General features: G+C 36.9%; 1 protein-coding gene across 2 annotated transcripts in view; it reads right to left on the reverse strand.

Annotated features, from left to right (window-relative positions):
- RASGRP2 (RAS guanyl releasing protein 2) overlaps positions 1-27,053 on the reverse strand; it is a 95,359-nt gene that overhangs the window by 13,034 nt on the left and 55,272 nt on the right. For both annotated transcript variants that reach the window (XM_067472524.1, XM_067472525.1), the window contains exons 10-15: positions 23,971-24,048; positions 21,201-21,323; positions 20,785-20,900; positions 9,848-9,989; positions 7,598-7,634; positions 5,780-5,938 (exon numbers count right to left, since the gene is read on the reverse strand). In XM_067472524.1, coding sequence (XP_067328625.1) covers positions 5,780-5,938; positions 7,598-7,634; positions 9,848-9,989; positions 20,785-20,900; positions 21,201-21,323; positions 23,971-24,048 — 655 coding nt within the window. The remainder of the gene's footprint in view (positions 1-5,779; positions 5,939-7,597; positions 7,635-9,847; positions 9,990-20,784; positions 20,901-21,200; positions 21,324-23,970; positions 24,049-27,053) is intronic.

The raw sequence follows: 27,053 nt of genomic DNA on the forward strand, positions 1-27,053 counted from the left end.
AGCCTTAGAATTGAACGGTTGTGTTGTTAAAGTGCAAAGTATAGAACTCTGTGCAGACGGTCGGTTAATGCAACTTAAGCAACGTATGTTTCAGGTACTGGCTTGTTCAGTAGACTCTCCTCTACAGTTCCATTTTGGCAGGAAGCCTTAGCATTGAACAGTTGTGTTGTTAAAGTGCGAAGTATAGAACTCTGCGCAGACGGTCGGTCAATGCAACTTGAGCAACGTATGTGACAGGTACTGGCTTGTTCAGTAGACTCTCCTCTACAGTGTCCATTTTTCAGTAGACTCTCCTTTACAGTTGCATTTTGGCGAGAAGCCTTAGTATTGAACGGTTGTGTTGTTAAAGTGCAAAGTATAGAACTCTGCGCAGACGGTCGATTAATGCAACTTAAGCAACGTATGCGGCAGGTACTGGCTTGTTCAGTAGACGCTCCTCTACAATTCCATTTTGATGAGAAGCCTTAGCATTGAACGGTTGTGTTGTTAAAGTGCGAAGTATAGCACTCTGTGCAGACAGTCTGTTAATGCAACTTAAGAAAACATATGTGTCAGGTACTGGCTTGTTCAGTAGACTCTCCTCTACAATTCCATTTTGCCGCGAAGCCTTAGCATTGAACGGTTGTGTTGTTAAAGTGCGAAGTATAGAAATCTGCACAGACGGTCGGTTGATGTAACTTAAGCAACGTATGCGTCAGGTACTGGCTTCTTCAGTAGACTCTCCTCTACAGTTCCATTTTGGTGAGAAGCCTTAGCATTGAACGGTTGTCTTGTTAAAGTGCGAAGTATAGAAATCTGCACAGACGGTCGGTTGATGTAACTTAAGCAACGTATGTGTCAGGTACTGGCTTCTTCAGTAGACTCTCCTCTACAGTTCCATTTTGGTGAGAAGCCTTAGCATTGAACGGTTGTCTTGTTAAAGTGCAAAGTATAGAACTCTGCGCAGACGGTCGGTCAATGCGACTTAAGCGACGCATGTGTCAGGTACTGGCTTGTTCAGTAGACTCTCCTCTACAGTTCCATTTTGTTCAGTAGACTCTCCTTTACAGTTGCATTTTGGCAAGAAGCCTTAGCACTGAACGGTTGTGTTGTTACAGTGCGAAGTATAGAACTCTGCGCAGACGGTCGGTTGATGTAACTTAAGCAACGTATGCGTCAGGTACTGGCTTGTTCAGTAGACTCTCCACTACAGTTCCATTTTGTTCAGTAGACTCTCCACTACAGTTCCATTTTGGCGAGAAGCCTTAGCCTTGAACGGTTGTGTTGTCAAAGTGCGAAGTATAGAACTCTGCTCAGACGGTCGGTCAATGCGACTTAAGGAACGTATGTGTCAGGTACTGGCTTGTTCAGTAGATGCTCCTTTACAGTTTCATTTTGGCGAGAAGCCTTAGCATTGAACGGTTGTCTTGTTAAAGTGCAAAGTATAGAACTCTGCGCAGACGGTCGGTCAATGCGACTTAAGCGACGCATGTGTCAGGTACTGGCTTGTTCAGTAGACTCTCCTCTACAGTTCCATTTTGTTCAGTAGACTCTCCTTTACAGTTGCATTTTGGCAAGAAGCCTTAGCACTGAACGGTTGTGTTGTTACAGTGCGAAGTATAGAACTCTGCGCAGACGGTCGGTTGATGTAACTTAAGCAACGTATGCGTCAGGTACTGGCTTGTTCAGTAGACTCTCCACTACAGTTCCATTTTGTTCAGTAGACTCTCCACTACAGTTCCATTTTGGCGAGAAGCCTTAGCCTTGAACGGTTGTGTTGTCAAAGTGCGAAGTATAGAACTCTGCTCAGACGGTCGGTCAATGCGACTTAAGGAACGTATGTGTCAGGTACTGGCTTGTTCAGTAGATGCTCCTTTACAGTTTCATTTTGGCGAGAAGCCTTAGCATTGAACGGTTGTCTTGTTAAAGTGCAAAGTATAGAACTCTGCGCAGACGGTCGGTCAATGCGACTTAAGCGACGCATGTGTCAGGTACTGGCTTGTTCAGTAGACTCTCCTCTACAGTTCCATTTTGTTCAGTAGACTCTCCTTTACAGTTGCATTTTGGCAAGAAGCCTTAGCACTGAACGGTTGTGTTGTTAAAGTGCGAAGTATAGAACTCTGTGCAGACGGTCGGTCTATGTGACTTAAGCAACGTATGAAGCAGGTACTGGCTTGTTCAGTAGACTCTCCTCTACAGTTCCATTTTGGCAAGAAGCCTTAGCATTGAACGGTTGTGTTGTTAAACTGCGACATATAGAATCCTGCGCAGACGGTCGGTCATTGCAACTTAAGCAACGTATGTGTCAGGTACTGGCTTGTTCAGTAGACTCTTCTCTACAGTTCCATTTTGGCAAGAAGCCTTAGCATTGAATGGTTGTCTTGTTAAAGTGCGAAGTATAGAAATCTGCACAGACAGCTCCTTTACAGTTTCATTTTGGCGAGAAGCCTTAGCATTGAACAGTTGTGTTGTTAAAGTGTGAGGGGTTGAATGAAAAGTAATGCCTCCACCTTTGTAACTCCTCAACAGATGGCAGTACTGGTATGCAGCAGGTACTGGCTTGTTCAGTAGACTCTCCTCTACAGTTCCATTTTGGCGACTTCTTCTGCGACGGCTTCAGAAAACGTCTTCATTGTTGGCAGAAATGTATCCAATTGTCTGGGGATTATGTGGAAAAGTGAATAGTGAGAGTTCAAGGGGATATTCTAAGGATTATTTCCGCATTTGATTATAGTTATTATTATTATTAGTTGGGAGTGATGGGAGCTGCAAATCCAAAAATGCAGCATATTGTGGAGGAAGGGACCACAACAATTGGGTAAAGAGTGAAACCTGCTTCACCAACAATTTAGAGAGTGATTTGTAAGCAGAGAGAGAGAAAAAATGACCTAAAAATAACATAAGAAACTTCGCTATCGCAAGCTATTTCACGAATGTCCTCTGGTTCCAAACAAAGAGTCGACGACCGGCAAAGGATCCGCATAAACAGAATTTCCTATAAAGCCGGAGTTCCCCTTCAACTGATTTTGCAATCCTAGTGTTAGACGACAAAGGCCATTCATCCCAACCCATTCTGCTATAAAGGCACCATCAAAGCCCTCCCAACAGATGGCCATTAATAATAATAATAATAATAATAATAATAATATAATCCTAGTGTTAGACCACAAAGGGCATTCATCCCAACCCCATTCTGCTGTAAAGGCACCATCAAAGCCCTCCCAACAGATGGCCATTAATAATAATAATAATAATAATAATAATAATAATAATAATAAATAAATAACAATAAAAATAATAATAATAATAATATAATCCTAGTGTTAGACCACAAAGTCCATTCATCCCAACCCATTCAGCTATAAAGGCACCATCAAAGCCCTCCCAACAGATGGTCATAATAAATAATAATAATAATAATAGAATAATAAATAATAATAGAATAATAATAATAATAATAATAATAGAATCATAGAATCCTAGTGTCAGACCACAAAGTCCATTCAACCCAACCCATTCTGCTATAAAGGCACCATCAAAGCCCTCCCGACAGATGGCCAATAATAGAGAATAATAATAACAATAACAACAACAACAACAACAACAACAATAATAGAATGATAGAATCCTAGTGTTAGACCACCAAGGCCATTCGTCCCAACCCATTCTGCTATAAAGGCACCATCAAACCTCTCCTGACAGATGGTCATAATAATAATAATAATAATGATAATAATAATAGAATCATAGAAACCTAGTGTTAGACCACAAAGGCCATTCATCCCAACCCCATTCTGCTATAAAGGCACCATTAAAGCCCTCTCAACAGATGGCCATTAATAATAATAATAATAATAATAATAAAGAATAATAATAATAATAATAATAATATAATCCTAGTGTTAGATAGCAAAGGCCGTTCATCCCAACCCCATTCTGCTATAAAGGCACCATCAAAGCCCTCCCAACAGATGGCCATAACAATAATAATAATAATAATAATAATAATGAATAATAATAATAGAATCATAGAAACCCAGTGTTAGACCACAAAGGCCATTCATCCCAACCCCATTCTGCTATAAAGGCAACACCAAAGCCCTCCCAACTGATGGCCATAATAATAAATAATAATAATAATAATAGAATAATAAATAATAATAATAGAATAATAATAATAACAATAACAATAATAATAAAAATAACAACAACAATAATAATATAATCCTGGTGTTAGACCGCAAAGGCCATTCATCCCAACCCTATTCAGCTATAAAGGCACCATCAAAGCCCCCCCAACAGATAGCAATTAATAATAATAATAATAATAATAATAATAATAATAAATAATAATGAATAATAATAATAGAATCATAGAAACCTAGTGTTAGACCACAAAGGCCATTCATCCCAACCCCATTCTGCTATAAAGGCAACACCAAAGCCCTCCCAACTGATGGCCATAATAATAAATAATAATAATAATAATAGAATAATAAATAATAATAATAGAATAATAATAATAACAATAACAATAATAATAAAAATAACAACAACAATAATAATATAATCCTGGTGTTAGACCGCAAAGGCCATTCATCCCAACCCTATTCAGCTATAAAGGCACCATCAAAGCCCCCCCAACAGATAGCAATTAATAATAATAATAATAATAATAATAATAATAATAATAATAAATAATAATGAATAATAATAATAGAATCATAGAAACCTAGTGTTAGACCACAAAGGCCATTCATCCCAACCCCATTCTGCTATAAAGGCAACACCAAAGCCCTCCCAACTGATGGCCATAATAATAAATAATAATAATAATAGAATAATAAATAATAATAATAGAATAATAATAATAACAATAACAATAATTATAATAATAACAATAATAATAATATAATCCTGGTGTTAGACCGCAAAGGCCATTCATCCCAACCCTATTCAGCTATAAAGGCACCATCAAAGCCCTCCCAACAGATAGCCATTAATAATAATAATAATAATAATAATAAATAATAATAATAATAATAATAATAGAATTATAGAATCCTAGTGTTAGACCACAAAGGCCATTCATCCCAACCCATTCTGCTATAAAGGCACCACCAAAGCCCTCCCAACAGATGGCCATAATAATAATAATAATAAAGAATAATAATAATAATAGAATAATAATAATAATAGAATCCTAGAATCCTAGCGTGATCATTCGTCCCAACCCAATTCTGCTATAAAGGCACCATTAAAGCCCTCCCGACAGATGGCCATAATAATAATAATAATAATAATAATAAATAATAGTAATAGTAATAGAATCATAGAATCATAGTGTTAGACCAAGGTCTAACCCCATTCTGCTATAAAGGCACCATTAAAGCCCTCCCAACAGATGGCCATAATAATAATAATAATAATAATAATAATAATAATAATAATAAAGAATAATAATAGAATAAATAATAATAATAATAGAATAATAATAATAACAATAATAATAATAGAATCATAGAATCCTAGTGTTAGACCACAAAGGCCATTCATTCCCAACCCCATTCTGCTATAAAGGCACCATCAAAGCCCTCCCGATAGATGGCTGTCCACCCTCTGCTTATTTTTATTATTACTATTATTAGCAATAATATTAATGTTATTAATAGAAGCATAGAATCCTACCGTTAAACACCCAAGGACTATCCACCCCAACCCCATTCTGCCAGGCAGGAAGACACAACCCAAGCCCTCCCGACAGATGGCCATCCAGGACGAATAGGGGCAGGGCCCATACCTGTGTGCTTCAAGGAAGTCCTCCCAGGACGCGGGAGGGAGAAGCTGAAGGAGCGCGCAGGAAGGCCAGCCGGACCGTCCAAACTCACGCTCTTGGTGCGCTTGCGGCACTCCACCGAGAGGAGGTCCTTGCACTGCTTGTGGCAGCTCACCCCACAGGCTGGAAGCAGAGAGAGAGAGAATGATCGGGTTGCTATTATTATTATTATTATTATTATTAGAATGTGCTGGGAATATTCTATTATTATGAGTCCAATCGGGGAGATAGAGCAGAATATAAATCAAGTATTATTATTATTATTATTATTATTATTATTATTATTATCTATGCTAGGGATGTTATATTATTATTATTATTATTATTATTATTATTATTATCTATGCTAGGGATGCTGTACTATTATTATTATTATTATTATTATTATTAACTCTGCTAGGGATGCTATATTATTATTATTATTATTATTATTATTATTATTATTATTATTATTAGACTGTGCTGGGGATGTTACTATTATTATGTGTCCAATTAGGGAGATAGAGCAGAATATAAATCAAGTATTATTATTATTATTATTATTATTATTATTATCTATGCTAGGGATGTTATATTATTATTATTATTATTATTATTATTATTATCTATGCTAGGGATGCTGTACTATTATTATTATTATTATTATTATTAACTCTGCTAGGGATGCTATATTATTATTATTATTATTATTATTAGACTGTGCTGGGGATGTTACTATTATTATGTGTCCAATTAGGGAGATAGAGCAGAATATAAATCAAGTATTATTATTATTATTATTATTATTATTATCTATGCTAGGGATGTTATATTATTATTATTATTATTATTATTATTTAATTGTACTGGGGATGCTGTTATTATTACTATATTATTATTTGACTGTGTGGGAGATATTATTATTATTATTATTAACTATGCAAGGGATGTTATATTATTATTATTATTATTATTATTATTTAACTGTGCTGGGGATGTTGTTATTATTACCATATTATTATTTGACTGTGGGAGATATTATTATTATTATTATTATTATTATTATTATCTATGCTAGGGATGTTATATTATTATTATTATTATTATTATTATTATTATTATTATTATTTAATTGTGCTGGGGATGCTATTATTATTACTATATTATTATTTGACTGTGTGGGAGATATTATTATTATTATTATTCTGTGCTGGGGCTGTAATTATCATTATTAGACTGTGTGGGGGATATTATTGTTATTGTTGTTATTATTATTATTATTATTATTATTAGACTGTGGCGTGGATATTCTATTATTATTATTATTATTATTATTATTATTATTAAACTGTGCTGAGGATGCTGCTATTATTACTATTATTATTATTTGACTGTGTGGGGGATATTATTGTTGTTGTTATTATTATTATTATTATTATTATTCTGTGCTGAGGACGTCATTGTTATTCTGTGCTGGGCATATTATTATTATTATTATTATTATTATTATTATTTGACTGTGTGGGGGATATTATTGTTGTTATTATTATTATTATTATTCTGTGATGAGGACGTCATTATTATTCTGTGATGGGGATATTATTATTATTATTATTATTATTAGACTATGCTGAAGATGCTATTATTATTATTATTAGTAGTAGTAGTAGTAGTAGTAGTAATAGTAATAGTAATAGTACTAGTAGTAGTATTTGATTGTGCTGGGGATATTTGGATCAAACTATCGTGTGTCTGCTTACCGTATATTCAAAGTTCTCTTGTTTACGTTCTTCCAAAACTTACCCCGACATTTGAGTCCCTGTTTGTAGAGTCCGAGGATCTGGAAGAAGGGAACGAGAAAAGAAGAGAAAAGAAGAGAAAAGAAGAGAACGAGAAAAGAAGAGAAAAGAAGGGAACGAGAAAAGAAGAGAAAAGAAGGGAATGAGAAAAGAAGAAAAAAGAAGAGATGAATGCATCCTATTACATTAATGCAGTTTGGCCTCTTAATAACTGCAATGTTCTCCTGCAAGTTCTCGTTTTTTGCAAAGCCCTTTTGCCAAAGGATTCAAACTACAACTCCCAACATTCCCTAGCACTGAGCCATGGAAGTGGGATCAAACTGCATTCATTCTACAGCGTAGATGAACCCAAATGGACCTTTTCCGAGATAATAATAATAATAATAATAGAATGCTAGTTGGAAGGGAACCCCAAAGGACATCTAGACACAAATAAAGCCCTCCCAACAGATGGCCATCCTGCCCCTGCTTAATAATAATAATAACAATAATAAGAATAATAATAATGCATTACAATAATAATAATAATAATAAAATGCTAGTTGGAAGGGAACCCCAAAGGACATTTAGACACAAATAAAGCCCTCCCAACAGATGGCCATCCTGTCCCTGCTTAATAATAATAATAATAATAATAATAAATTACAACAATAATAAGTTACAATAATAATAATAATAATAATAATAATAAATTAAAGAATAATAATAGAATGCTAGTTGGAAGGGAACCCCAAAGGACATCTAGACACAAATAAAGCCAACCCAATAGATGGCCATACTGCCCTCCTTAATAATAATAATAATAATAATAATAATAATAAATTACAACAACATTAATAATAACAGAATGCTAGTAGAAAAGGAACCCCAAAGGACATCTAGACACAAATAAAGCCAACCCAATAGATGGCCATACTGCCCCTGCTTAATAATAATAATAATTTACAATAATAATAATAAATTACAATAATAATAATAATAATAGTTGGAAGGGGGTCCAAAGGACATTCAAATAAAGCCCACCCAACAGATGGCCATCCTGTCCCTGCTTAATAATAATAATAATAATAATAATAACAATAATAATAGAATGCTAGTTGAAAGTGAACCCCAAAGGACATCTAGACACAAATAAAGCCCTCCCAACAGATGGCCATCCTGCCTTGCATAATAATAATAATAATAATAATAATAATAATAAATTACAATAATAATAATAATAATAATAATAATAATAATAGAATGCTAGTTGAAAGTGAACCCCAAAGGACATCTAGACACAAATAAAGCCAACCCAATAGATGGCCATCCTTCGACTGCTTAATAATAATAATAATAATAAATTACAACAACAACAACAACAACAATAGAATGCTAGTTGAAAGGGAACCCCAAAGGACATCTAGACACAAATAAAGCCAACCCAAATAAGGATATCCTGCTCCTGCTTAATAATAATAATATTAAATTACAATAATAATAATAAAAGGGAACCCCAAAGGACTTTTAGACATAAATAAAGCTCTCCCAACAAATGACCATCCTACTCCTGCTTAATAATAATAACAATAATAATAATAATAATAATAGACTGCAAGTTGGAAGGGAACCTCAAAGGACATTTAGACACAAATAAAGCCCTCCCAACAAATGACCATCCTGCTTAATAATAATAATAATAATAATAACAATAATAAATTACAATAATAATAATAATATGCTAATTGGAAGGGAACCCCAAAGGATATCCAGCCCAACCCCCTTCTATCAGAATCCTTTGGAAACTGTCAGCATTTTGCAGTCACTTGGCTAGGATGTTGTTGTTTATTTGGCTTTATCTGCATGAGGTTGTTTACCCGCACCTCTCGTTCCGGAACATACCATCACCAACAACAGAAAAACCCACTCAGTAAACACACAATAAAAAAACACACCCACATCTGTAATTCAGAGTGCAAACCTTTGCAAAAAAAATAAAATAAAACCCACACAATGCAAAGAAAAACAAGGCAGAGAGAATCTGTCTGCAGGGCTTACGAAACTGCAATGTGCAGGATTCCATGACATTGAAGTCATTAAGCAGCATCAAAACACATCCATTCTACAATGCAAGTTTCTAGTCCTCAAGGCAGATGGGACCAAAATGGATAAAAAACCAGAAAGTTTTGTGTACTAATCAGCGAGTTGTCATCATAATCTTTGCATTGGAAGTCTATGTATCCCTCCCCACTTGCTTCAACTATTTCAGCCTTACCAGTCCTTTGCAATGCCGACAAGCGACGGGGCGCAGGAACGTGGTTTCGTGGAAGCTGTGGATGAAGCCCATCTTGCCGTTGAGATCCGCGCTGGACTTCATGAAGTAGGAGATCATCTCTTCGCGACTGATGCACCCGTCCCTATAGTGCAAAGAACAAGAGGAAGATGAATTATTATTATTAGTAGTATTATTATTAGTAGTAGTAGTATTAGTATTATTATTAGTATTATTATTAGTATTATTATTATTATTATTGGATTTTTCGGGCTATATGGCCATGCTCTAGAATGCCTCTAGACCATGGCCATATAGCCCAAAAAACCTACAACAACCCTATTATTACTACTATTATTATTATTATTATTATTAGAATCATAGATATTGATTACATGGTTGGATTATCAAATGTCTAGATGTCATCCGGGTTTGTGAAAATATTAGAAAGTTCACAAACTCATAGAAGCCTAGAGTTGGAAGAGACCTCGTGGGCCATCCAGTCCAACCCCATTTTGCCAAGAAGCAGGAAAATTGCATTCAAAGCACCCCTGACAGATGGCCATTCAACCTCTTTCCAAAGAAGGAGCCTCCACCACACTCCGGGGCAGAGAGTTCCACTGCTATTATTAGTAAAGGTAAAGGTTTTCCCCTGACATTAAGTCCTGTTGTGTCTTACTCTAGGACTCTGGTGCTCATCTCCATTTCTAAGGCGAAGAGCTGGCGTTGTCCGTAGACACCTTCCATGTTGTGGCCAGCACAACATGGAACGCCGTTACCTTCATGGAACACCGTTACCTTCCCGCAGAAGCGGTACCTATTGATTTACTCACATTTGCATGTTTTCGAACTGCTAGGTTGGCAGAAGCTGGGGCTAACAACAGAAGCTCACCCTACTCCCCAGATTCGAACCTGCAACCTTTCAATCAGCAAGTTCAGCATCTCAGTGGTTTAACCCACTGCACCACCGGGAGCTCCAATGCTATTTATTATTATTATTATTATTAGTAGTAGTAGTAGTAGTAGTATTAGAAACACAACAAGATGAGTCCACAGCAGACACTCTCCTGGCTGTTGTATTGGATCACATGTCGGACACTTCCCAAGTGTCTAGAACTGTGTAATGTATCGGCAAATAATGTGTGCAGATCCCAATAAGGTGGCTTTTTGCAGATGGCAGATGGTAATCTTGTCAGTGCCGATTGTGTTTAAGTGCAGGCCAAGGTCTTGAGGCACTGCACCCAGTGTGCCGATCACCACTGGGACCACCTTTACTGGTTTGTACCAGTAGCTTTCATTGTCCATAGCTTTCATTGTTCCATAGCTTTCATTGTCAACAAGCAACTCAGTTTTCCATTGTTTCATTGCATTTTTGGTGAACTTTCTAATATTTTCACTAATCCAGATGACATCTAGACATTTGATAATCCAACCATGTAATCAATCCAAGTAGTAAAGAGGTTTGTTTTGTGGCTTTTGCAATTCTCCAGTATCATTTCGTCAATCAGAAGCTGATCTTTCGTGCCTCTACTTCTTTTATTGCCTATTATTATTATTATTATTATTATTATTATTAGAAACACATCAAGATAAGTCCACAGCAGACACTCTGCTGGCTGTTGTATTGGATCACACGTCAGACCCTTCCCAAGTGTCTAGGACTGTGTGATGTATAGGCGAATAGTGCATGCAGATCCCAGTAAGGTGGCCTTTTGCAGCTGGCAGATGGTAATTTTGTCAGTGCTAATTGTGTTTAAGTGCAGGCCAAGGTCTTTAGGCACTACACCCAGTGTGCCGATCACCACTGGGACCACCTTTACTGGTTTGTACCAGTAGCTTTCATTGTCCATAGCTTTCATTGTTCCATAGCTTTCATTGTCAACAAGCAACTCAGTTTTCCATTGTTTCGTTGCATTTTCGGTGAACTTTCTAATATTTTCACAAACCCGGATGACATCTAGACATTTGATAATCCAACCATGTAATCAATCCAAGTTGTATAGAGGTTTGTTCTGCGGCTTTTGCAATTCTCCAGTATCATTTCGTCAATCAGAAGCTGATCTTTCGTGCCTCTACTTCTTCTTTTATTGCCTATTATTATTATTATTATTATTATTATTATTATTATCATTATTTGAAACACAACAAGAAGAGTCCACAGCAAACAAGATCACTCTGCTGGCTGTTGTATTGGATCACACGTCGGACCCTTCCTAAGTGTCTAGGACTGTGTGATGTATTGGTGAATAATGCATGCAGCAGATCCCAGTAAGGTGGCCATTTGCAGCAGTCAGACGGTAATTTTGCCAGCGCCGATTGTGTTTAAGTGCAGGCCAAGGTCTTGAGGCACTGCACCCAGTGTGCCGATCACCACTGGGACCACCTTGACTGATTTGTGCCAGCTAACAGTTCCATAGCTTTCATTGCCCACAAACAACTCAGTTTTCCATTGTTTCATTGCATTTTCGGTGAACTTTCTAATATTTTCACAAACCCGGATGACATCTAGACATTTCATAATCCAACCAGGTAATCAATCCAAGTTGTATAGAGGTTTGTTTTGAGGCTTTTGCAATTCTCCAGTATCATTTCGTCAATCAGAAGCTGATCTTTCGTGCCCCTACTTCTTCTTTTATTGCCTATTATTATTATTATTATTATTATTATTATTATTATTATTATTATTAGAAACACAACAAGATGAGTCCACAGCAGACAAGATCACTCTGCTGGCTGTTGTATTGGATCACACGTCGGACCCTTCCCAAGTGTCTAGGACTGTGTCATGTATCGGCGAATAATGCGTGCAGATCCCAATAAGGTGGCTTTTTGCAGCTGGCAGATGGTAATTTTGTCTGCACCTATTGTGTTTAAGTCCAGGCCAAGGTCTTTGGCACTGCACCCAGTGTGCCGATCACCACTGGGACCACCTTGACTGATTTGTGCCAGCTAACAGTTCCATAGCTTTCATTGCCCACAAACAACTCAGTTTTCCATTGTTTCATTGCATTTTCAGTGAAATTTCTAATATTTTCACTAATCCGGATGACATCTAGACATTTGATAATTCAACCAGGTAATCAATCCAAGTTGTATAGAGGTTTGTTTTGTGGCTTTTGCAATTCTCCAGTATTATTTTATCAATCAGAAGCTGATCTTTCATGCCTCTACTTCTTCTTTTATTGCCTATTATTATTATTATTATTATTATTATTATTATTATTACTATTATTATTATTATGTGAAACATAACAAGATGAGTCCACAGCAAACAAGATCACTCTGCTTGCTGTTGTATTGGATCACACGTCGGACACTTCCCAAGTGTCTAGGACTGTGTGATGTATTGGTGAATAATGCATGCAGATCCCAGTAAGGTGGCCATTTGCAGCAGGCAGACGGTAATTTTGTCAGCGCCGATTGTGTTTAAGTCCAGGCCAAGGTCTTTGGCACTGCACCCAGTGTGCCGATCACCACTTGGACCACCTTTATTGGTTTGTGCCAGTTCCATAGCTTTCATTGCCCACAACCAACTCAATTTTCCATTGTTTCATTGCATTTTCGGCGAACTTTCTAATATTTTAACAAACCCGGATGACGTCTAGACATTTGATGATCCAACCATGTAATCAATCCAAGTTGTATAGAGGTTTGTTCTGCGGCTTTTGCAATTCTCCAGTATTATTTTGTCAATCAGAAGCTGATCTTTCGTGCCTCTACTTCTTCTTTTATTGCCTTCAAACTACAAGAGAGGAGATTCCATCAGAACATTAGGAAGAACTTCCTGACTGTGAGAGCCGTTCAGCAGTGGAACTCTCTGCCCCGGAGTGTGGTGGAGGCTCCTTCTTTGGAAGCTTTTAAGCAGAGGCTGGATGGCCATCTGTCAGGGGTGATTTGAATGCAATATTCCTGCTTCTTGGCAGAATGGGGTTGGACTGGGTGCCCATGAGGTCTCTTCCAACTCTTTGATTCTATGATTCTATGATTCTATTATTATTATTATTATTATTATTATTATTATTATTATTATTATTCACACATATAAAGTCTGTGTGGCATTCCAAAAAAAGGAGAAAAGTTTACTATGAGAAAAGTTTAGGTGATAGTTTACTATGATACATTATCATTAACATACTCTCACCCTACACAATATTACTTCACTAACCAATGAAATTAATTGTTTTAGATTGATATGGCAATAATTAAAATGAGATAAAAGACATTTAATAAATAAACTGGCAAAAATAATTAAAACAAACTCTTAATGTAATGATCTGGAAGAGAAGACAGAAAGAACATGGGACAGGATAAAAAGACAATGACTCCCAGGTTTCTCTCTTTCGCCCTCCATTCGTGCCTCTTCACATTCTGCAGCACTGCTGGTCACAGCTGACCTCCAGCTGGAGCGCTCAAGAGCCAAAGCTTCTCAGTTCTCAGTGTCTATTCCAAAGTTTGGCTTTGAGTCCATCTTTCAATCTCTTTTCCTCTCCTCCAACCTTCTATTTTCCGTTCTTAAGTTCGGAGTAGAGCAACTGCTTTGGGAGATGGTGGTTGGGAATCCGGACAACGTGGCCGGTCCAGCGGAGTTGATGGCGGAGGACCATCACTTCAATGCTGGTGGTCTTTGCTTCTTCCAGCACACTGATGTTTGTCTACCTATCTTCCCAAAAGATTTGCAGGATTTTCCGGAAGCAGTGCTGATGGAATCGTTCCAGGAGTTGCATGTAACATCTGTAGACAGTCCACGTTTCGCAAACGTATAGCAGGGTTGGGAGGACAATAGCTTTATAAACAAGCACCTTGGTCTCCCTACGGATGTCCTGGTCCTCAAACACTCTGTGGCTTATTTAGAAAAATGCTGCACTCGCAGAGCTCAGGAGGTGTTGTATTTCTGTCTCAGTGTTGACATCTGTAGACTGTCCATGTCTTGCAGGCGTATAGCAGGGTTGGGAGAACAATAGCTTTATAAACAAGCACCTTAGTATCCCTATGGATGTCCTGGTCCTTAAACACTCTCTGCTTCATTCGGAAGAATGCTGCACTTGCAGAGCTCAGGTGGTATTGTATTCAATTCTCTGTGTTGACATCTGTAGACAGTCCATGTTTCGCAGGCGTACAGCAGTGTTGGGAGGACAATAGCTTTATAAACAAGCACCTTGGTATCCCTACGGATGTCGTAGTCCTCAAACACTTTCTGCTTCATTCGGAAAAATGCTGCACTCGCAGAGCTCAGGCGGTGTTGAATTTCAGTGTCAATATTGACGTCTGTAGACAGTCCTCGTCTCGCAGACGTAGAGCAGGGTTGGGATGACAATATCTTTATAAACAAGCACCTTGGTATCCCTACGGATGTCCCGGTCCTCAAACACTCTGTGCCTCATTTTAAAAAATGCTGCACTTGCAGAGCTGAGGAGGTGTTGTGTTTCAGTCTCAATGTTGACGTCTGTAGACAGTCCACGTCTTGCAGGCGTACAGCAGGGTTGGGAGGACAATAGCTTTATAAACAAGCACCTTGGTCTCCCTACGGATGTCCCGGTCCTCAAACATTCTGTGTTTCATTTGAAGGAATGCTGCACTTGCAGAGCTCAAGTCAATGTTGACATCTGTAGACAGTCCATGTTTCGCAGGCGTACAGCAGGGTTGGGAGGACAATAGCTTTATAGTGTCAATGTTGACGTCTGTAGTCAGTCCACGTTTCGCAGGCGTACAGCAGGGTTGGGAGGACAATAGCTTTACAGTGTCAACGTTGATGTCTGTAGTCAGTCCACGTCTTGCAGGCGTATAGCAGGGTTGGGAGGACAATAGCTTTACAGTGTCAACGTTGATGTCTGTAGACAGTCCACGTCTCGCAGGCGTACAGCAGGGTTGGGAGGACAATAGCTTTACAGTGTCAACGTTGATGTCTGTAGTCAGTCCACGTCTTGCAGGCGTACAGCAGGGTTGGGAGGACAATAGCTTTACAGTGTCAACGTTGATGTCTGTAGACAGTCCACGTCTCGCAGGCGTACAGCAGGGTTGGGAGGACAATAGCTTTACAGTGTCAATGTTGACGTCTGTAGACAGTCCACGTCTCGCAGGTGTATAGCAGGGTTGGGAGGACAATAGCTTTATAAACAAGCAGCTTGGTCCTCAAACACTCTCTGCTTCATTTGGAAAAAAGCTGCACTCGCAGAGCTCAGGCGGTGTTGTATTTCGGTGTCGATATTGACTTTGGTGGAGAGGTGGCTGCCAAGGGAGCGGAAATGATCAACGTTTTCTAATGTTGATCATCTGTCAGGAGGGATTTGGTTGTGGTAGAAAGGGATTGGGGATGGACGATCTTGGCTGGATGAGCATCCTAATGGGAGGACTTTGTTGACGTCTTCCAACCTGGCAAAATGGGGTTGGACTAGATGACCTTTAGGGTTCCCTCCCAACTCGAGGATTCTATGGTTCAACCACAAGTAAACGGAAAAGAGCAAACGGTGCAAGGGATGGGAGTTCCTACAACAGCGAAGTTCAGAAGAGGAAAACCCAAAACGTTGGAGCCTTTGCCTTGGACGCAGCTGCAAACCGAAGCACGAGCGGCCCCAAATAAGGCCCGTTTCTCAGGCCGTCCGATGCCCCAGAAGAACTATTGGCACGGCTTCCCGTCCTTTTAAAAGAACACACAGTCCACTCCCACATTCTCTTCCCTCCAAAACAATCCCACTGCATCTCACACTTCCATCATTCCTTGAGTCCCCGAACGAGAAAGGGGTCCCCCAGAGGTCATCTAGCCTATCATTCCATAACAGCTTATGCCAGACATCACAAACTTTACAGGATCGAGTCCAACCAACCCGCTTGTTAGGAAGATTGACACGAAGTCCCACAACTTTCCGTGAAATTCAGCCTCTGAGGTCACGGCGAGTTGCGGAGAAATGGAGACAGCTGCAATTACTCTGAAATGTGGGAGCATTTGTGGGGTCAAATCAGGCCGCCGTCTGTCCCAATTTGGCTGGACATCCCTTTAGACATATTAAAAGAGAAGCTTCCTATCCCTTGGAGAAAGGGAATTCATTACAAGGAGGAAACACTGAGCCCTATTATTATTATTATTATTATTATTATTATTATTATTTTGCAGACACTAAAACACAGTATGTCACAGCAAATGGGATCTATATGCTGGATTTCATATTATTATTATTATTATTATTATTATTATTATTATTCTACTACTAGATGACCCTTGGGGGTCCTTTTGAACTCTAGGAGTCCATTACTATTATTATTATTATTATTATTATTATTATTATTATACTAGATGACCCTTGGGGGTCCCTTTGAACTCTAGGAGTCTATTATTATTATTATTATTATTATTATTATTATTATTATACTAGATGACCCTTGGGGGTCCTTTTGAACTCTAGGAGTCCATTACTATTATTATTATTATTATTATTATTATTATTATTATACTAGATGACCCTTGGGGGTCCCTTTGAACTCTAGGAGTCTATTATTATTATTATTATTGACACAAAAGCACAGTATGTCACCGCAAACGAGATCTATATGCTGGATTTCATATTATTATTATTATTATTATTATTATTATTATTCTAGATGACCCTTAGGGTCCCTTTGAACTCTAGGAGTCTATTATTATTATTATTATTATTATTATTATTATTGACACTAAAACACAGTATGTCACAGCAAACGAGATCTATATGCTGGATTTCATATTATTATTATTATTATTATTATTATTATTATTATACTAGATGACCCTTGGGGGTCCCTTTGAAATCTAGGAGTCTATTATTATTATTATTATTATTGACACAAAAACACAGTATGTCACAGCAAACGAGATCTATATGCTGGATTTCATATTATTCTTATTATTATTATTATTATTATTATTATAGATGGCCCTTGGGGGTCTCTTTGAACTCTAGGAGTCTATTATTATTATTATTATTATTATTATTGACACAAAAGCACAGTATGTCAAAGTAAATGAGATCTATATGCTGGATTTCATATTATTATTATTATTATTATTGTTATTATTATTATTATTCTAGATGACCCTTAGGGTCCTTTTGAACTCTAGGAGTCTATTATTATTATTATTATTATTATTATTATTATTATTGTTGACACAAAAGCACAGTATGTCACAGCAAACGAGATCTATATGCTGAATTTCATATTATTATTATTATTATTATTATTATTATTATTATTATTATACTAGATGACCCCTGGGGGTCCCTTTGAAATCTAGGAGTCTATTATTATTATTATTATTATTATTGACACAAAAGCACAGTATGTCACAGCAAACGAGATCTATATGCTGGATTCCGTATCACAAAATCACAAGTCGAACACTTCCCAAGTGTCTAGGACTGTGTGATGTATTATTATTATTATTATTATTATTATTATTATTATTATTTTATTGACACCAAAACACAGTATGTCACAGTAACCAAGATCTATATGTTGGATTTCATATTATTATTATTATTATTATTATTATTATTATTATTATTATTATATTACTATTATTATTAATATTAATATAACAATATTGAGTCTCCTTTGGGAGAGATAAAGCAGAGAGAGAGAGTGTAAGTGTGTGTGTGTTTTTGTACATACACACACACACACACACTAGCCGTCCCCTGCCACGCGTTGCTGTGGCCCAGTCTGTGTATATGTGTTTTGTGTGTGCATGTATGTGTATGTATATATTTGTGTATATATGTGTGTTTGCTTATGTATATATGTGGGTGTATATATCTGTGTGTATATATATTTGTGTATTTGTGTGTTTATATGTGTACATGCATATTGTGTATATGTGTGTGCTGGTCTATATGCATATCTGTGTGTATATGTGTATGTGGATATATATGTGTGCATATATATTTGTGTATTTGTGTGTTTATATCTGTACATGCATATTGTGTATATGTGTGTGCTGGTCTATATGCATATCTGTGTGTATATGTATATGTGGATATATATGTGTGTGTGTATATATTTGTGTATTTGTGTGTTTATATGTGTACATGCATATTGTGTATATGTGTGTGCTGGTCTATATGCATATCTGTGTGTATATGTGTATGTGGATATATATGTGTGCATATATATTTGTGTATTTGTGTGTTTATATCTGTACATGCATATTGTGTATATGTGTGTGCTGGTCTATATGCATATCTGTGTGTATATGTGTATGTGGATATATATATGTGTGTGTGTGCATGTGCATATATATATATATATATATATATATATATATATATATATAGGTACATGCGCATGTATTTGTGCAAGTGTATGTGTATATATGTGTGTTTGTATATGTATGTGTGTATATGTGTATGTTTGTGCATATATATATATATATATATGTGTGTGTGTGTGTGTGTGTATGAATGTATGCATGTGCATATTTATATGAGTGTATGTGTATATGTATATATGGTGTATTTTTTGAGTTTTTAAGTCTGCTCCGCTGGGGTTTTGTGTGTGTGTGTGTGTGCGTATGTGTGTGTTTATGGGTGATGGACACTTATTGGATTGTTAGGTGTACTGTGTCCAAATTTCATGTCAACTCGTCCAGTAATTAATCCCACAAATGAACATTACACACACACACACACACACACACACATATATATATGTTAAAATATAATATAATTATAATAATAATATACTATAATATTATTATTAATATCTTAGTTTTGGGAGAGATAAAGCAAAGTATAAATAAATACTATACACACACACACACATACACACACACACATATATATATAGTTTAAATATTATAATTATAATAATAATATACTATAATATTATTATTAATATAATATTGAATCTCTTTTGGGAGAGATAAAGCAAAGTATAAATAAATATTACACACATATATAAATAATAATATTATAATAATATTATTATATAATAAATATATTATCATTTATATAATAATATAATAATAACGAGTCTCCTTCAGGAGAGATAAAGCAAAGAATGAATGAATAAATTATAGATAGATAGATAGATAGATAGATAGTTGTTTCCATGCAATGTTTGATGTTTGGTCTTATGTCTGTTATAACAGGCTGTGTTTTCTATTTAATTTTAGTGGTTAAGTCATATCTCGTGTTTATACATTGGGTTGTTTAAAATGTTGTTTAATAATAATATAAATAGTATTATTAAATATTAGGAGTATAAATCATCACCTTCTCCTGAGAAAAAAATTATAATATGCTGACGATCTATGCTGACGATCGTGCCATCTATGCTGACGATCGTGCCATCACCACTCAAGGAAATCTGCTACAAAACAGGAGCTTTTTTGTTGATTCCCAGGGTCAGAGAAGCAGCTGATGACACTATAAATCATCGCCTTCTCCTGAGAAAAAATTATATCACAAAGGACTACCACCTCACCCATGTCATAGGACATCTGCTACAAAACAGAGAGTTTCATCTACGCTGACGATCGTGCCATCACCACTCAAGGAAATCTGCTACAAAACAGGAGCTTTTTTGTTGAGTCCCAGGGTCAGAGAAGCAGATGGCGAAGACAAAGAATGGAGTGTGCTTGCTCCAACAATGTCTAATATTTACACAAATGACTAGGAGCTCCCAGTGGCACGATGGGTTAAACTGAAGACCGACAGGTCACAGGTTCGAATCTAGGGAGAGCGCGGATGAGCTCCCTCTGTCAGCTCCAGCTCCCCATGTGAGGACATGAGAGAAGCCTCCCACAAGGATGGTAAAACATCAAAAAATAAGATCTGTGCGTCCCCTGAGCAACGTCCTTGCAGACAGCCAATTCTCTCACACCAGAAGGGACTTGCAGTTTCTCACGTCACTCCTGACACAATACATACATATACACACAACAGACCCTCCCCACCAAATATGTAACTCACTGGTTCTCATCCAGGTCTCCGAATTTACAGAGGTACGGGAAGTTATTCCGGATGATCTGGAACTCTTCCTGAGAAATGTGTCCGTCTCCGTCCACATCGAAGTTCCGGAAAACCGACTGAAAAAGACACGACAGGGGATGCGGATCGTATCATCATATCATCTACATATATCACGACGGTATAATTACATTACAGTTGCAACTTATTGCATTCCTATTCCTTACAGCTGGGGCTGTTGGGAGATTATTACTATTATCTATAACAACAACAACAACAACAATAATAATAATATGAGGAGAGTCTACTGAACAAGCCAGTTCCTGCCGCATACCAGCACTGCCATCTCTTGAGGAGTTACGAAGGTGGAGGCATTACTTTTCATTCAACCCTCGTCGTAATAGTAATAATAATAATACCTCCACCATCTTCTCGATGTGTTTGCGCACTACTGCTTGGTCGGGCTTGGGTTTGGGGGCCGAGGCCCAGGCTTCCATCATCACCGGCTGCGGAGGAGGAGTGGACGAAGTGGGGCTGGAAGGCTGGAAGAAGAGAAGGGAATTAGTATTTTCCGTATATACACACACAGCTATAGAATACACTGCCCACCACATAAGGAATGCTTTCATTCAGGGACAATTTCATCCTAGATTGTATGTGTTTCCTCCACCACAGACATCTCAGTGTAAACATGTCCAAGAACCCTGCCTATGTCCTCTACCAACACCACACTGCCCACCACCCAAGGAATGCTTTTATTCGGGGACAGTTCCATCCTAGATTGTATGTGTTTCCTCCACCACAGACATCCCAGTGTAAACATGTCCAAGAGCCCTGCCAATGTCTTTGACACACACCACAATGCCCACCACTCAAGTCAAGGCTTTCATACGGGGACAATTCCATCCTAGGTTGTATGTGTTTCCTCCAGCACAGACATCCCAGTGTAAACATGTCCAAGAGCCATGCCAATGTCCTCCACCAACGACACACTGCCCATCACCCAAGAAATGCTTTCATTCGGGGACAATTTCATCCTAGATTGTGTGTGTTTCCTCCACCACAGACATCCCAGTGTAAAAATGTCCAAGAGCCCTGTCAATGTCCTCCACCAACACCACATTGCCCACCACCCAAGGGAAGGCTTTCCTTCGGGAACAGTTCCATCCTAGATTGTATGTGTTTCCTTCACCATAGACATCCCAGTGTAAGCATGTCCAAGAGCCCTGCCAATGTCCTCCACCAACAACACACTGCCCACCACATAAGGAATGCTTTCATTCCGGGACAATTCCATCCTAGATTGTATGTGTTTCCTCCACCACAGACATCCCAGTGTAAACATGTCCAAGAGCCCTGCCAATGTCCTCCGCCAGCACCAGACAGCCTATCACCCAAGTCAAGGCTTTCATACGTGGACAATTCCATCCTTGATTGGATGTGTTTCCTCCACTACAGACATCACAGTGTAAATATCTCCAAGAGCACTGCCAATGTCCTCCACCAACAACACACTGCCCACCACATAAGGAATGCTTTCATTCCGGGACAATTTCATCCTAGATTGTATGTGTTTCCGCCACCACAGACGTGGTAGGGCTCTTGGACATGCTTACACTGGGATGTCTGTGGTGGAGGAAACACACACAATCTAGGATGGAATTGTCCCCGTATGAAAGCCTTGACTTGGGTGGTGGGCAGTGTGGTGTTGGTGGAGGACATTGGCAGGGCTCTTAGACATGTTTACCCTGAGGGATCTTAGACATATTTACACTGGGATGTCTGTGGTGGAGGAAACACATCCAATCTAGGATGGAATTGTCCCCGTATGAAAGCCTTGACTTGGGTGGTGGGCATTGTGGTGTTGGTGGAGGAAAGTGGCAGGGCTCTTGGACATGTTTACACTGGGATGTCTGTGGTGGAGGAAACACATGCAATCTAGCATGGAATTGTCCCCGTATGAAAGCCTTGACTTAAGTGGTGGGCATTGTGGTGTGTGTGGAAGACATTGGCAGGGCTCTTGGACATGTTTACACTGGGATGTCTGTGGTGGAGGAAACACATATAATATAGGATGAAATTGTCCCTGAATGAAAGACTTCCCTTGGGTGGTGGGCATTGTGGTGTGTGTGGAAGACATTGGCAGGACTCTTCGACATGTTTACACTGGGATGTCTGTGGTGGAGGAAACATATGTAATATAGGATGGAATTGTCCCCGTATGAAAGCCTTGACTTGGATGGTGGACAGTGTGGTGTTTGCGGAGGACACTGGCAGGGCTCTTGGACATGTTTACACTGGGATGTCTGTGGTGGAGGAAACGGATCCAATCTAGGATGGAATTTTCCCCGAATGAAAGCCTTGACTTGGGTTGTGGGCAGAGTGGTGTTGGTGGGGGACATTGGCAGGGCTCTTGGACATGTTTACACTGGGATGTCTGTGGTGGAGGAAACACATACAATCTAGGATGGAATTGTCCCTGAATGAAAGCATTCCTTGGGTGGTGGGCAGTGTGGTGTCTGTGGAGGACATTGGCAGGGCTCTTGGACATGTTTACACTGGGATGTCTGTGGTGGAGGAAACACATATAATATAGGATGAAATTGTCCCTGAATGAAAGCCTTGACTTGGGTTGTGGGCAGTGTTGTGTTTGTGGAGGACATTGGCAGGGCTCTTGGACATGTTTACACTGGGATGTCTGTGGTGGAGGAAACACATATAATATAGGATGAAATTGTCCCCGAATGAAAGTATTCCTTGGGTGACAGGCAGTGTGGTGTCTGTGGAGGACACTGGCAGGGCTCTTGGACATGTTCGTGGCCCGTGTCATTGGAGGGAGGGCCTTTGGTGTCTCCTGAATAGTGGGAGCTAGAGCTATCTCTGGGAGCTCGTCTGTGTTACTAGACACCCCAGCCATACACACATACGTATTTCCACTTTTATAATGTACGTAGATAATGATGATTGTTTCATCGCATTTTCAGTGAACTTTCTAATATTTTCACGAACTCCGATGACATCTAGACACTTGATAATCCAACAATGTGGCAGTAAGTCAAATGCTACAACATTATTATTATTATTATTATTATTATTATTATTATTACTATTATATCTTCTCTTAAAGAAGACTCAAAGCAACTACTACATTGTTGTTGTTGTTGTTGTTGTTGTGGTTGTGGTTGTTACCGTGGATTTGTTCCGAGGCTCTCGTTGGAGGGAGAGCTGGTAGATCTCTTCTTCCGTCTGGTACTGATCCAAGGAGACCTGCCATCGAAAAAGAGACATCCAAGTCAAGCGTTTTGAAAACGACTCCAAAGCCCATCGTTCCCTCTCGGAAGCACCAAGAGGCCTATTGTTTAGCCGTACACATTCCCCACTCCCACTCTTTCTCCCTTTGACTTTCCATCCCACACGCCAAGCCATCTTTGCCCATTTTCCCAACGTTGGAATGTGTTTGTCCGCATTCCGCGACACCCTCATATGCGTTGAATGGGACCTTGAACTATTCTTGCATTCAATCTCTCTTCTGGGCGTTTCAATATGTCTATTGCCTTTTTACCATTGATATGCTCAAAAGACTAATCAATCAATAAATCTATCTATCTATAAATCTCACCCTCATATACATTGAAAGGGACCTTGAACTATTCTTGCATTTAATCTCTCTTCTGGGTGTTTCAATATTTCTATTGTCTTTTTACCATTGATATGCTCAAAAGACTAATCAATCAATTAATCTATCTATCTATAAATCTCACCCTCGTATACATTGAAAGGGACCTTGAACTATTCTTGCATTTAATCTCTCTTCTGGGTGTTTCAATATGTCTATTGCCTTTTTACCATTGATATGCTCAAAAGACTAATCAATCCATTAATCTATCTATCTATAAATCTCACCCTCGTATACATTGAAAGGGACCTTGAACTATTCTTGCATTTAATCTCTCTTCTGGGTGTTTCAATATGTCTATTGCCTTTTTACCATTGATATGCTCAAAAGACTAATCAATCAATTAATCTATCTATCTATAAATCTCACCCTCGTATACATTGAAAGGGACCTTGAACTATTCTTGCATTTAATCTCTCTTCTGGGTGTTTCAATATGTCTATTGCCTTTTTACCATTGATATGCTCAAAAGACTAATCAATCAATTAATCTATCTATCTATAAATCTCACCCTCGTATACATTGAAAGGGACCTTGAACTATTCTTGCATTTAATCTCTCTTCTGGGTGTTTCAATATGTCTATTGCCTTTTTACCATTGATATGCTCAAAAGACTAATCAATCAATTAATCTATCTATCTATAAATCTCACCCTCGTATACATTGAAAGGGACCTTGAACTATTCTTGCATTTAATCTCTCTTCTGGGTGTTTCAATATGTCTATTGCCTTTTTACCATTGATATGCTCAAAAGACTAATCAATCAATTAATCTATCTATCTATAAATCTCACCCTCGTATACATTGAAAGGGACCTTGAACTATTCTTGCATTTAATCTCTCTTCTGGGTGTTTCAATATGTCTATTGCCTTTTTACCATTGATATGCTCAAAAGACTAATCAATCAATTAATCTATCTATCTATAAATCTCACCCTCGTATACATTGAAAGGGACCTTGAACTATTCTTGCATTTAATCTCTCTTCTGGGTGTTTCAATATGTCTATTGCCTTTTTACCATTGATATGCTCAAAAGACTAATCAATCAATTAATCTATCTATCTATAAATCTCACCCTCGTATACATTGAAAGGGACCTTGAACTATTCTTGCATTTAATCTCTCTTCTGGGTGTTTCAATATGTCTATTGCCTTTTTACCATTGATATGCTCAAAAGACTAATCAATCAATAAATCTATCTATCTATAAATCTCACCCTCGTATACATTGAAAGGGACCTTGAACTATTCTTGCATTTAATCTCTCTTCTGGGTGTTTCAATATTTCTATTGTCTTTTTACCATTGATACGCTCAAAAGACTAATCAATCAATTAATCTATCCAAAAAAATACATTTTAATAGGTATCTTTTATAGAAATGTGCATATTTATAGATTTTTTTTGCAATGTTTATGTGCTTTAATTATGTTTTAACCTACCTTTTGCCACGAGGAGAGGCTCGTAAAAAAATAATAATAATACTATTATTTGTATTATTATTATTATTATTATTACTATTATATGCATTATTATTATTGTTATTATTTGTATTAGAATTATTTGTATTATTGTTACTATTACTTTATAGGTATTATTACTATCATTATATGTATTATTGCGATTATTATATTTGTATTATTATTACTATTATTCCTGATATTATTTGTATTATCATTACTATTATTGTATTTGTATCACTACTATCTTTATATGTATTATATGTATTACTGCGATTATTATATTTGTATTATTATTAATATTACTGATATTATTTCTATTATTATTACTATTATTATATTTGTACTACTACTATCTTTATATGTATTATTGCAATTATTCTATTTGTATTATTATTACTATTATTACTGTTATTATTTGTAATATCATTACTATTATTATATTTGTACTACTACTATCTTTATATGTATTATTGCAATTATTCTATTTGTATTATTATTACTATTATTACTGTTATTATTTGTAATATCATTACTATTATTATTTTTGTATTACTATCTTTATATGTATTATATGTATTATTGCGATTATTATATTTGTATTATTATTACTATTATTACTGATACTATGTGTATTATCATTACTATTATATTTGCATTACTATTATATTATTACTCTTTTACTATTATTACTATTATTAGATGTATTGTTGCTATTATATTTGTATTATTATTACTATTTTTATTTGTATTAGAATTATTGGTATTATTATCACTATTATAATATGAATTATTATTATTATTATTTGTATTATCATAATTTCTATTAAAATTATTTGATTCATTGTCATTGTCATTATTATTATTATTATTATATTGGTATTATTATTAATATTGTTGTATGTGTTATTACTATTGGTATTATTATTACTATTATATGTATTATTGCTATTATTATATTTGTATTACTAATATATTATTACTATTTTACTATTATTATTATATGTATTATTGCTATTATTACATTTATATTATTACTATTATTACTGTTATTATTTGTATTATTATTACTATTATTATATTTGTATTACTATTATATTATTACTATTTTACTAATATTATTACTCTTACCAT

Source organism: Anolis sagrei, chromosome 12 (assembly GCF_037176765.1).
Source record: "Anolis sagrei isolate rAnoSag1 chromosome 12, rAnoSag1.mat, whole genome shotgun sequence".
In the NCBI taxonomy this organism is placed as follows: Eukaryota; Metazoa; Chordata; class Lepidosauria; order Squamata; family Dactyloidae; genus Anolis; species Anolis sagrei.